Source organism: Chlorocebus sabaeus, chromosome 11 (genome assembly GCF_047675955.1).
Source record: "Chlorocebus sabaeus isolate Y175 chromosome 11, mChlSab1.0.hap1, whole genome shotgun sequence".
Taxonomy (NCBI): domain Eukaryota; kingdom Metazoa; phylum Chordata; class Mammalia; order Primates; family Cercopithecidae; genus Chlorocebus; species Chlorocebus sabaeus.
The window spans coordinates 22,438,276-22,452,322 of record NC_132914.1 but is presented as its reverse complement, the minus strand read 5'-3'; the positions used below and the strand labels follow the sequence as shown (position 1 = coordinate 22,452,322).

General features: G+C 38.5%; 1 protein-coding gene across 1 annotated transcript in view; it reads left to right on the top strand.

Annotated features, from left to right (window-relative positions):
- Positions 1–1,666: 1,666 nt before the first annotated feature.
- GYS2 (glycogen synthase 2) overlaps positions 1,667–14,047 on the top strand; it is a 60,309-nt gene continuing 47,928 nt past the window's right edge. The window contains exon 1 of the mRNA XM_007967873.3: positions 1,667–1,787. Within this exon, the coding sequence (XP_007966064.1) occupies positions 1,667–1,787 (121 nt within the window). The remainder of the gene's footprint in view (positions 1,788–14,047) is intronic.

Sequence of the window (14,047 nt, the reverse complement as noted above, 5' to 3'; positions counted from 1 at the left end):
GGAGACAATCACTTTGATCATTTGGACTCATATGTTTTCTATTTTAGTGCTTGTTTTTTTTATTAGTCATATAATCTTTTTCTCACAATGCAAACAAATGGATAAACTATGCACTTAAATGTACTTTTCTGGACAAAGATAAGAATGAAATGTGTCACAAAATCATAGAAGACATTTATGTATTTTTGTTTTAATGAATTTATTTTTTTAAGAGATGTGGTCTCACTAGGTTGTTCATGTTGGCCTTAAACTCCTGGGCCCAAGTGATTCTTCCCCCTCAGCCTCATGAGTAGCTGGGACAACAGGTGTGTACTACCACATCAGCTTGACATATTTAATCTATTTGACTTACATAGATTTATTAATATAATATAATGAAATGTGGTTCTGCCCATCTTGAGTCATTAAAATAGGTGTAAGTCAATAAGACCAACTAAATAGAAAATAATTTAAAACCTAATAAGAGGTACTAAAATAGTATTATCAAGTAACAAATTACTGACAATTCTGACTGTAATTCTAACGTGAAGGATATTTTGTATGAGCTTCAGTTCTGCTTCTCTAGAGAATAATAATGTAAAATACTGATTTTAGCTAAATCTGTAAAGATGGCTCAAAATTAAGCTTGCTTGTGAATGCACCAACTCTCTATAGGTACAATATAGGATATGTCTGTATGGGTGTGGAAATAAATTGGAACATATAGATGTACGCACATAGGGAAAAGCAAACATATGCCATTTATCTGCAATCCGATCCTGGTGATAGTTTAGAATCTAATTTCTTTTGCAATGTTCTTCCCATGTTTGAACATTTACATCGACTGAATTATTCGTCATCAATTTGATAATATTTGAAGGAAATGTACAAACATGACAAAGATTAATTTTTACTACCTCATCAAAATTATTGACTGATGATTATTGACTAGTCAAAATTACATTTTTTTTTCATGTTACACCCAAAGACATACTGAAATTTATGCTTTTTCATAGGGAAAGTTTTAAGAAGAGTAATTAAGAAAAGGTGGATCAAGGTCTCTGACTATCACCAAAATTCAATTTGTAAGTGTAGAATAAAATAACTAGGATTATTTTTTAAAAGCTCTAGAAATAGGAATGAAAAGAAATAAGAATATTTAGGAAATCCAAAAGGATTTAAAGCATAAAAATACGTCCCAATCAGTCTACATGTAATCTAAGGAGGCCTGCACACTTATGAAGGGAGTTGCCAATATTGGATCACTTTGGAAATGGTGAAATAAGCATTGGCAACTGTATAAATCTAGGAGTCTGGTCAAAAGGACAAGGGCTAAAAGACTGAACTTGGGTCATGCTCTGCCTATCCCAGGAGGTGCTAACCTATGTCCTGAATCAGAGGATTTTTCTGTTGACAGCTCTGGATTGTTTGGGTAGATACTGGTAGGGCAGAAACTGTCCTAAAGATACCTCCCCAGAAAGACGGGAAAGAGGAGGAAAAATTCCTCCTTCCACCAGGAATTCTCTGGGAAGCACATAGGATTTCACACTACTAGTTTATTCCCAAGAGAAGCTACCAAAGCTTGGTAACTACCAACTCTAACTTTTGTGTCTCTAAGTACACTTCTCCTGGGATTACAACAAATTGAACCAGGGATTTAACGGAATCTCAGAGGACCGTAAGAAGAATGCTTCGAGGCCGAGCCCTGTCTGTAACATCCCTGAGTGGGCTTCCCCGGTGGGAAGTCGAAGAACTTCCTGTGGAGGAGTTACTGCTCTTTGAAGTTGCTTGGGAGGTGACCAATAAAGGTTTGTACTGCTCCTGAAGGTGCATATTTGCTAGGTGATTGAAGACTGTAGAGTAAGATTTCACAGATGACTCTCTAGTGATAACCAATTGCCAGTGAGTGAGGAAAGCATTTAAATGGAATGTACATTTAAGCTACATTTAACCTTGTCTATTACAACAGGCTATGAATACAGACTTGGCTGTGTGTTGAAGAGGGAGAAAGTTGAAAATATTAACCGTTGCCATGGAATGTGCATTTAAATTAAAATTTAAAATCCATATTATGACAAAAATAGAAATAAAAAGTTAATATTTCCTTTTTTGTTTTAAAATTTTCCTCAGCAAAATAGTATAATTAAACATTTTATTTTAGGAAGATGTATATGTGATTAGAACCAGTTAGAAACTTTAACTCTACATTCTGTTAGTGATCATGTGAAATGCTTAATAATGTTTCTAATTCACAATTAGCTTGGAATTAAAATTTTAATTCAGGTGCTTCTCAAAAGGCAAAATACTGTGCTCCTTTTCAGAATGTAAGTAATTTTTTCTTCAATGCTATGCTTACATAGGGATTATAAAATAAAGAAAATCAAACTGATAAAATTAAATCAATTTGCGAGTAAGCTATAACCTCATTTGTGCTGGGTAAGAGAAGGCAAGGTAGAGAACCACAATGTAAATGATTTTTAAAATAAAGACATCTGTAAAATTATAAAAATAATTCCTTGTGGATTTATACTCTCTAGTTTAAAAGTGTCAAGACTATTGAAGAAACATTAACAAAGAAAAAGTAATGGTTTTGAAGACTAGTTCTTTAAGATCTTGACGAATCAAGCCAACTGATTGCCGGGTAACTGGCAGTGATGACCTGTGTAATTTAAAGGATCTGAAATTATGACATGTGTTGTGATACATAACATGCTTATTTTTCATTTTGTGTTTATTATTACATGTCTGTTACAGTAACCTAAAGGATTTGAAATAATAACCAGAATGTGGTTATTTCCATTACTTCCTTCTTTTGGCTAATCAGAGCCAGCATAATCTCAAAATTAAAGGCATTATATATGGCATGCATTCTGATTTTTCACCTTATACTAACTGTTCGAAGTTCTTGTGTGTATGCATTCGTAAAATCAAAATTAAAAGTCAATTTTGCCTATGTAGAAGTGGACAGAATGCGTATAAGAGAACAAAGCACAGTCTTTTTCTCTGTAGTTTAGTGAGAAAGAATCTAGGAGGACAGAAACCTTATTACAGAGAAGTGAAGTATTTTATGAGTACCTGTTTCTGTTGTTTCCTTTTAAATATTTTTTTATTCTTTTCCTCAGAGATCTTTATCCTGAAATGAGTACCTGTTTTTAATGTCCTTTTTCTAGTCACAAATTTTTCCAGTCCAGTTTTTAAATATGCCCAAAGTTCCTGGGAACAGAACCATCTCTATTACATGTGAATCCCACAGTATGCATTAAAATAAAAGTTTTCTCTAGAGAGTGGGCAGGAGCTCAAGGACATAGCTTATCGGTGGATAAAACTGGAGGGGGCCTCTTAGCACTAGGAATCAGTCCAGAAGATCTCTGCACGAGTTCCTGCACCTTAGCAGAGCCTCTTCTCCTTTCTTCTTTTCTCATCATTTAACAAACATTAATGGAGCACTGTTTCCTGGGCACTGGGAACATGCCAGTGAAACTAAGTTATTTTATGGATCTTATAATCAGTAGCATGTGTGCTGAATCTCAGGGTTTAAAACAGTGCCTGGTACATAGAAAATGCTCAATGGATTTTTTTGGATAAAGGAATACATTTATTTTTCAATCCCTAAGCTGCCTTTAATACTTACTTTCTATCATTTCCATTTCAAGGGGAAGGGAAGTGTTTTTGTGGAGAGGTCCCCACAATGTGATTTACCCAAGTTGGTAACATCTTCAATATATCTTTATTTTAGTATTATCATAGCCTGGTATGGTTAGAGATTTTCATAAAGATGGATAATTATTGTGTTTATTCCTAAGAGTACATTGCCACTACAGTTTCTTTACATTTAATGGTTTGAATTTTTACTTCCCTGCATTTCATAGTAGTGATATGAAGTATCTTAGAGATCATGCATCCCACTCCTCCACTTCATAGAGAAAATTGATTCCTAGAGGCATCTAATGATCAAGCAAATAGTAGAGTTAGGACCAGGATTTAGGTCTTCTCCAAGGCCAATTCACTTTTTTACTATTATGTAAGAATTAAATATTATAACCTCGGTTTTCAAAGGAAATATGCTATGGATGTAAGAACACAGAACTTGCAGTCAAAGGTCGTGGATTTCTGAAACTTTTTGAAAAAGAACCCTTTACATTGAATAACAGTATCTTCATGAATAAAATGAATGTTATATTCTCCACTTTTCTTACCATGTTTTCTGGCAAACAAGGAAGTGTATTCACATCTAAGAAAACAAGAGGTTTCTTAGGAGAAAAATCCCTTGCTGCCAGAATTTTGTCCATGAACAATGGAAATGTGAAAAACATAACAGATGAGACAGTCACAGTTAGTTCTGGGTACTAATTCTCACACCTCAAAATAACCTTTTTCATTTGTTAATATTAACCTTGAAATTTATTGCTTTTATTCATTAATCCATTTTATTATTTGGTACGGATTCATCAAGTGTCTATTAGGTATTAGGCACCGAGAGGCGAGGGAGATAGAGTTAAGAATACAGAACTGATTCTTTTTTTTTTTTTCTTGAGACGGAGTCTTGCTCTGTCGCCCAGGCTGGAGTGCAGTGGCCGGATCTCCGCTCACTGCAAGCTCCGCCTCCCGGGTTTACGCCATTCTCCTGCCTCAGCCTCCCGAGTAGCTGGGACTACAGGCGCCCGCCACCACGCCCGGCTAATTTTTTTGTATTTTTAGTGGAGACGGGGTTTCACCGTGTTCGCCAGGATGGTCTCCATCTCCTGACCTCGTGATCCGCCCGTCTCGGCCTCCCAAAGTGCTGGGATTACAGGCATGAGCCACCGTGCCCGGCAGAACTGATTGTTAATCTTCAAGAATTTGCAGATTTGTAGAAGGTAGACATTGAACATACAATACAGTCAAATGTGAGGAGTGTGAGACTAAGGGAACCAGGTGTCCTAAGACTACACAATGTACCGTGTAGTGGTTTCTAACCTAGTTACCTAGAGGTTTGGGAAAAGCCTCTCTAATGACGAGATGTTTGAGTTGACACTTGAAGGATGCATAGCTAAAGGGGAGAAAGCGTTCTATGTGAGAGAACTATATATGCCAAGACGCAGAAGTGTTCTCTGTTCGAAGATATGAGCGGGGCTCAGAGACGGAAAAGGAGAGGAGTATGAGAGAAGATGGGAGAGACCTGCAGGGACTAGATTGTGAAACTCAATGGGAGTTAATAGCCTTAAGGAGTTTTGTATCCAGGCTATGACTAATGAATGGGGAGTCACTGAAATTCTATGCATAGTAGTGGGAAGTGCTAAGTAGTCAGATATGTTTTGGAAGAAGCACTGTTACCAACCGAGGGAGAGGAGAGTAGGGAAATTAGACTGCAGTGTGACCTGGGATGGAAAGGTTTGCCCAAATGTCGGGGGAAAAATGTTTACTCTCTCCTTTGCCCAGGTCTTACTACAATCGTTTCTTCTGCACAGACTTGCTCAGAACATTACAGACTATGGAGAAATTATCTTGTTAAGGATATTTACGATCATTTAAAAAGTTAGTAAATATTGTCACACATGATGAAAGTTAACTTAAGATTTGTAAAGACTTTCGCAATGTAGTCCCTAAATAAATGCTTCCCTCTTAAAATGGACTAGAAACAATTTGTTTTTGCCTAAGCCAACGTGTTGCTGGACATAATACTTTACCTGCTTCCTCCTGAAACTGGACACTACACCTGTCAATTACACGGTACAAGTGGCACAGGGAAGAATTCAGAAAACTGTAGTCAAAGTGGTTATGGAAGAAATTATAAACATGAGTCCATTCTCCTAAGACAGGAGTTCTAAAGGTGAGGACTTTGATATAAGTGAACTCAAGGAGTTTCTAAACCTTCAGAAAATCTATCTAAAAATTAGGTGCACGTTGTATAAAAGTGCTTTTTTTTCTGAGAAGAGGACTTCATACTTTCATCAGCTTCCTGAAGGCCCCTGTGATTGCCGTAAAGCACAACTGCTGTAAAGTTTACTACTAAGCCACGGGGCTCTTTTTTGTTAACACAGAAGTTTTCCAAATGGCTTTTCTCCAGAGCAGAATAAAAAGGATTCCATCCTTCCCAAGACCTAATGATGTTTATCTTTTGTGATACTGTTTCTGTTCTTCCTCTTCTTCTCCCACCCACCACCACTTTTAAAGATCTATCAAGGCCCAGAACAGTGATTCACACCTGTAATCTCAACACTTTTCAAGGCCGAGGCGGGAGAATTGCTTGAGATCAGGAGTTGGATACCAGCCTGGGGAACATAGGGAGACCCTGTTTCTACAGAAATTTAAAAAATTTCTGTAGCCGGCCGTGGAGGCTCACACCTGTAGTCCCAGCTGCCTGATAGCCTAAAGCGGGAGGATCACTTGAGTCCAGGTGTTCTAGTGAGGCTTCAGTGAGCAAGATTGCGCCACTGCACTCCAGCTTGGGTGACAGAGTGAGACCCTGTTTCTTTTTTTTTTTTTTTTTTTTTTTTTTTTTTTTTGAGACGGAGTCTGGCTCTGTCGCCCAGGCTGGAGTGCAGTGGCTGGATCTCAGCTCACTGCAAGCTCCGCCTCCCGGGTTTACGCCATTCTCCTGCCTCAGCCTCCCGAGTAGCTGGGACTACAGGCGCCGCCACCACGCCCGGCTAGTTTTTTGTATTTTTTAGTAGAGACGGGGTTTCACTGTGTTAGCCAGGATGGTCTCGATCTCCTGACCTCGTGATCCGCCCGTCTCGGCCTCCCAAAGTGCTGGGATTACAGGCTTGAGCCACCGCGCCCGGCCGAGACCCTGTTTCAAACAAACAAACAAAAGCAAAAAGATCCATCAATTTGTTCCTCCATTCCTTCACTTACTATCTGGCTGTCTACGGCCTATGGGCTCTAAAGTCAGACTGCCTGATTTGGAATTACAACTCCACCATCACCTAGGTAAAGTTGAGATTTATTGCATATTCTTTCTGTGCCCCAGTTTCTCCATCTATGAAATAAAGATAACACCATCCACCTGTAACAATGTTGTGAAAATTAAAAGAAATACCAATTGTAAATCACTCAGAACTGTGCCTAGCATTTAATAAACACTCTGTGGGTATTAGCTTATTTCTTTATCAAATGTATTCATAATATGAGGAAGTTAGCTCATGTATTGTCATACCAGCTTTCACTTTGAATGAGTCCATAATTGCATTTTTAAACACAAAAGCAGAAGGAATACGAAAAAATATATATACACCAATGTTACTTCAATCATGGGATACATAGTAATTAGGATTTCTTTGCCCTAATTACTGGTGTGGATAAGCCGGTGGGCTATGTCAATGGCATCTCAAGCTGTTGTCACACCATGTGAAACACACAGCCTATGTAAAAACTATACTTGGTTGCACAGCTTCAAGGAAAGCACCAGTCTACTCACTTCCTTTTCATTCAGCATGCCATATCTAGGCCCCTTTCATATAAAATATTTGGAGCTGCCATTGTAGGTATAATTGGTGGCAGTGCAGGTGGTCTTGTTCAAAGTTTGAGTATCACCTCCCACTGCCAAGACTGCAGCTGCTTTGATTTTAACTGAGTATCTAGAAAAGTACTGGGAACACAACTATTTGCTGACCATTGTCACAAGTAGCACCTAATCTCCTTCCTACTAGACCCGCTGCCTTATATAATGATGTTCTAACTGTATAATGACTCCCTCAGCTTCTGCAACTGTGTTTTGGAACAGGAGGGGCAGATTAGTAGCCACACACACTGAAATAGTCATGTGACTTCCAAAGTCCGTAATTTTTACGCACATACTAAATAGTGAAGTTTCTCCATATGTGTATCATATGTATATATGCGTGTATACATATATAAAGAGACAGAGATGGAGAAAGATGGGGGGAGAGAAAGAGAGCGAGAGAGAGGCGGGAAGAGAGATCCTTATTTTGGTTGATATCTATTCTATACTTCTTTGGAATAGTGATTTTTAGTAAATTGGCAGTGTTGCCAGATGCCAACTTAGGGTTTTAACAATCTCATTGTTATATGTAGCATGGTAGTTCATCTTTTTTTTTTCAGGTGAAAAGTGTGATACTTTGTCCTCACACTACGCGTAGCCCCCATGTTGTTCCAGGAAAATAGAGATCAATAAAATACAAAGTACTTGTTTGAAATTGGAGGTTAAGTTCAAATTCAGTGACCTATGCTGTGGTAAAACGATCATTCATTAATGATATTAAGTGTTTTCTTTTTTAATGTCAGAATAAAACTATTTATTTGCAGATTTCAAAAAATAAACGTGTATGTAAATCTCCTTGGGGTATACTTCGAATTTGAAAATAGGAATGACCCTCTCTCTATGGTGTGGCGTTCGCTTATATTCTAGCTTGCTAAGAGAGAAGTTTGGAGCAAAGTGTGCTTTGTAAATAGTAAAAACTGAGGCAAACTGTAGCACAAAGTGTACTATATAAACAGTAAAAACTGAGGTAAAAATATAGGGAGAAAAAAAAGGCTAAAATGGTGTTGGAATATAAGAAATAGCAGTAAAAGAAGCTCCTCATAGCAAGACTATACAGGGAAATGTCTGGAGGGACAAAGATTTATTTACAATCAGGCCTCAACCAATATAAGATGGACTTTCTTTTATTGATATATAACATGTGTTTATGTTTATCAGGTACATGTGACATTTTGTTACATGTGTATAATGTGTAATGATCAAGTCAGGTATTTGGGGTATTCATCACCCCAATATTTATCATTTCTATGTGTTGGGAACATTTCAAGACCTCTCTTCTAGTATTTTGAAATATACAGTATATTGTTGTTAACTGTAATCACCCTACGTTGATATTGAACATCAGAACATATTCCTTCTATCTAACTGCCTGTTTCTTTCCATTAACCAATTTCTCTTCATCTCCCTTCCTCCCACAACGTACACACCCTTCTCTGCCTCTGGTATCTATCATTTACTCTCTTCCTGCATGACATTAACCTTTTTAGCTCTCACATATCAGTGAGAACATGCAAAATTTGTCTTTCTATGCCTGGCTTATTTCACTTAATGTAATGACTTCCGGTTTCATCCATGTTACTGCAAATGACATGATTTTATATTTTTATGGCTGAATAATATTCCATTGTGTGTATATGCCACATTTTCTTCATTCATCCATTGATGGACACTTAGGTTGATTCCATATCTTTGCTAATGTGAATCGTGCTGCAATAAACAGTGTGGTACTGGTATCTGTTTATTATTCTGAATTCTTTTCCTTTGGATAAATACCCAGTAATAGGATTGCTGGATCTTATGATAGTTCAATTTTTAGTTTTTTGGTAAATCTACATACTGTTTTCCATAGTGGCTATACTAATTTGTATTCTTACCAATAGTGCCTAAGAGTTCCTTTTCCTTCACCTCCTTGCCAGCATGTGTTATTTATTTATTAATTTATTTAAATCATGACGATTCTAACTGGCATGAGATGATATCTCATTGTGATTTTAATTTGCATTTCCCAACGATTAGTAATGTTGAGCATTTCCCCATACCCATTGTGCATTTGTATGTCTTCTTTTGAAAAATGTCTATTCATATCCTTTGCCCATTTTTTAATGAGATTATTTGTTTTTCCACTGTTGAGTTGTTTGAGTTTCTTATATATTCTGGAGATTAATTCCTTGTCAAATGAATAGTATGCAAATATTTTCTCACATTCAACAGGTTGTCTCTTCACTCTGCTGATGGTTTCCTTTACTGCTCAGATGTATTTTAGCTTAATATAGTCCCATTTGTCTATTTTTGCTTTGTTTCCTGTGCTTTTGAGGTCTTAGCCATAAAATCTTTGCCCAATGTCTTGAAGTGTCTCCCTTATGTTTTCTTTTAGTAGTTTTATAGTTTTGAGTCTTATATTTAAGTGTTTAATCCATCTTGAGTTAATGTTTTATATGGCAAGAAATAGAGGATGTATTAGGCCATTTTTGCATCACTATAAAGAAATATCTGAGGTTGAGTAATAATAAAGAAAAGAGGTTTAATTTGCTTATGGTTCCACAGGCTGTTTAGGAAGCATGGCACCCACATCTGCTTGGCTTCTGGTGAGGCCTCTGGAAGCTTTTATTCACATCAGAAGGCAAAGCAGAGAAGGCACATCACATGACAAGAGAAAGAGCAAAGGAGAGAAGAGGAAGATCCTCAACTTTCTTTCCTTCCTTCCTTCCTTCCTTCCTTCCTTCCTTCCTTCCTTCCTTCCTTCCTTCCTTTCTTTCCTTTCTTTCTTTCTTCCTTTTATTATTTTATTTATTTTCTTGAGACAGAGTCTCACTCTGTTGCCTACAATGGAGTGCAGTGGCACAATCTTGGCTCATTGCAACCTCCATCTCCCAGGTTCAAGTGATTCTCATGCCTCTGCCTCCTGAGTAGCTGAGACTACTACACCTGGCTAATTTTTGCATTTTTAGTAGAGACAGGATTTCGCCATGTTGGCCAGGCTGGTTTTGAGTTCCTGACCTCAAGAGATCTGCCCACCTTGGCCTCCTAAAGTGCTGGAATTACAAGTGTGAGCCACCACAACTGGCCCCAGACTCTTTTAAACAGATATGTGAACTAAATGAGCAAGAACTCACTTATCACCAAGGAGATGATGCTAAGCCATTCATGAGGGATCCTATCCCATGATCCAACCACCTCCTGACAGGCCCCATCTCCAACATTGGGGATTACATTTTTTTTTGAGACTTATATGAAATATTTTAATTTTTAAAAATTATATATATATATATTTAATTTTTCCATAAGTTATTGGGGTACAGGTGATATTTGGTTACATGAGTAAGTTCTTCAGTGGTGATTTGTGAGATTTTTGGTGCACGCATCACTTGAGCGGTATACTGCACCCTATATGTAGTCTTTTATCCCTTACCCTCCTCCCACCCTTGCCCGCAAGTCGCCAAAGTCTATTTCATCATTCTTATGCCTTTGCACCCTCATAGCTTAGCTCCCACCTATCAGTGAGAACATACAATATTTGATTTTCCATTCCTGAGTTACTTTTAGAATAATAGTCTCCAATCTCATCCAGGTCACTGCGAATGCCGTTAATTCATTCTTTTTTTGTGGCTGAGTAGTCTTATATCATGTATACATACACCACAGTTTCTTTATCAACTCGTTGATTGATGGGCATTTGGGTTGGTTCCACAATTTTGCAATTGCGAATTGTGCCGCTATCACATGCGTGTGCAAGTATCTTTTCCTGTAATGACTTCTTTTCCTCTGGGTAGATACCCACTAGTGGGATTGCTGAATCAAATGTAGTTCTACTTTTAGTTATTTAAGGAATTGTGACAGTTTTCCATAGTTGTTGTACTAGTTTACATTCCCACCAGCAATATAGAAATGTTTCCTATTCACCACATCCATGCCAACATCTACTGTTTTTTATTTTTTGATTGTGGTAATTCTTGCAGAAGTAAGGTGGTTATCTAATCAGGATAATGCTGGCCTCAGATAATAAGTTAGGGAGAATTCCTTCCTCTTTAATTTTTGGAAGAGTTTAGGGAGACTTGTCAGTTTTCTTTGAAAGTTAGGTAAAATTTGACTAGGTAATTTTAAAAGACCTGTCTTCAAGTTCTGAATTTTTTCTCCTGCTTGATCTAATCTATTGTTGAAGTTTTTGAATGCATTTTGTATTTCTTTCAATAAACTCTTCAGTTCCAGAATTTCTGTTTGGTTCTTTTTTATTGTATCTATCTCTTGGGTAAATGTCTCTTTCATATCATGAATTATTCTTCTGATTTCTTTTTGTGTATCTGAGTTCTCTTGTGTCTTACTAAGCTTCCTTAATAGCAACATTTTGGATTCTTCTTTCCAGAATTTTATAAATGTCTTCTTTTTTTTCCACTAGCATATGTTGCTGAAGAATTATTAAATTCCTTTGGGGGTGTCATATTCCTTCACCTTTTTATGTTTATTTTGCTCTTGCATTGATATCCATGCATCTGGTGTAACGATTGCTGCTTCCAATTTTGTAAATTTGTTTTTGCAGGGGAAGACTTTTTCCTGAAGATATATCTTGGTGTTGATTGAGTAGGGCACGTTGGTTTTGATTTCTAGGTGCATACAGTAGCATAGTCTTCATATTATTTGTTTCAGCTGCCAACAGTATCAGCCGTGTCTGTGATTTTTTCAGTGGCTTAGGGTGCAGTTGTTAGTGAAGGTGGTGATGAAGTTGTGCTGGAGACAAGAATGTCAGGTAGGCCAGTCCTTGGCCCCAGTGGTAGTGGTATGCCTAACATTCCTGTCCTTGGGCACCAGGGCTGTGTACACTGGCACTGATGGTAATGAGTCTAGTTGGGTTGATTCTTTGGCCTTCAGGCAGTTTACTTGGGTGCCAGTAGTGGCCATAGTAGGCTGGGCTGGTGTGCGGGTCTTCAGGTTTCTAGGCAGTGGGTGTGGTGTGGGTGATGGCTGTAGCAACTGCAAGACAACTTTCTGGCTCCCAAGCAGTCTATACTGGTGTTGCTGGTGGCTGCAAGGGCTGGAAGAGTCAATCTTCAGACCCACAGATGGCACATGCAGGTGGTGCCAGTTGTGATGGCAATGGCAGATTGGGTAGGCCCATCATCAGGCTTCTGGGAGGAGTGTTTAGGTACTAGTTGTGGTGGATGGGACAAGGCTGTCTTTGGTAGATGTAGTTAGCATCTACGAAAGGTTCCCAGACTGCTTGCTTAGGCATTGAGGAAGGCAAAACCAGGCTGGGTTTTCCTGTCCTCAGGCCACTCAATGGTGTATGTGGACACTGGTTGTCATAGGCTGGAGTGCAGTGATCCTCAGGCCCGCAGCAGAATGCCCGAGTGAAGTAGTAGCTACTGCATTGCTGCCCTGCTCTTGATAGGGTGCAGGGTATGTTGCTTTCAGTGGCAGCAGCCATAAACGGGTGGCTTGTGAGCATGTGTTACAGCCCTAGATGGTGGTTGCAAGTGGGGTAGCATTTTCTTTGGGAGCTTGTAAATGTGTAACAGCCCTGTTACGGGGGGTGGAGGAGTCCACTTCTAATGACACACATTTTATCCCTGGTGACAGCAGCCAGCAGTAGCACTCAGCTGTGGGTGAGGAATGTCAACAGGGCTTCAGGGATGTGGAGATGCAGATGATGTTGGGGTCTGAGGAAAGATGTCATCTAGGTGGGGGTTGGGCTCTCAAAATGGTGCCTTGCTGCTCAGAAATGGGGATGGCAGGGGTGAGACCCAGTGAGAGCTCCTTCTCCGGAGCAATGCCTTTGTGTGATTGCTGGGCAATTCCTTATGTGAGTCTCAAGGCCTGCATGGTCAAGGAACTCTCCTGTGGCTAGAATTGCTGGAGTCCATAATGCAGATGTGGACCACTGGGAGTCAGTCACTTACCTTTCCATGAACTGGGGAGCCTCTCTGGCCTCACAGAGGATGCCTACTGGGTAGGCTTCCTTGCTTCCCTCGCCTTCATTGCCTTAGATGCTTCCTGTCACTTCTCTGTTGAATTCCAGAATTCTCTGTTATGTAGGATTTTCTACTTACTATTTTGGTTCTTTGTGGAGGAGGCGAGTATCAGATGCCTTTAGTCAGTCATCTTGAAGCCCCTTCCCTTGAAATTTTTAAAGCTGTATGTTTTTGTTTCTAATAGACTGAGAGAGCATAATCATAGTTGACACACTCCAAGGCTATATGGGGAACTATGTGAAGGCCTCAGCTGAGTAAAAGACGTAGCACATTAATTAACTATGTTTATCTTTTCATTTCATTTCCCAAATCAAATCATTTGTTTCTTCAAATAAAGAATTTCTATTTCCCCCTTATGTTCTTTAGTAAATAAAAGTGTTAGCATCTACCAAAGTGTATATGAATTTGAAATACATAATCTAACAAACAAGAATGTTTTAAGATCTCTGAGCAAGATGCATAGTTGCAAATAAAAAGAGTTTTCAAGGATAAAGCATGTAAATAAAACATCTAATAAACATGTACCATCAGAAACTTATGGTATATTCTCCTGGAAAAGATGAAGAAAATAAGTCTACAGAAGAAGATAAATTCTTTGGAAATTTTGCATTTTTGTGGATAG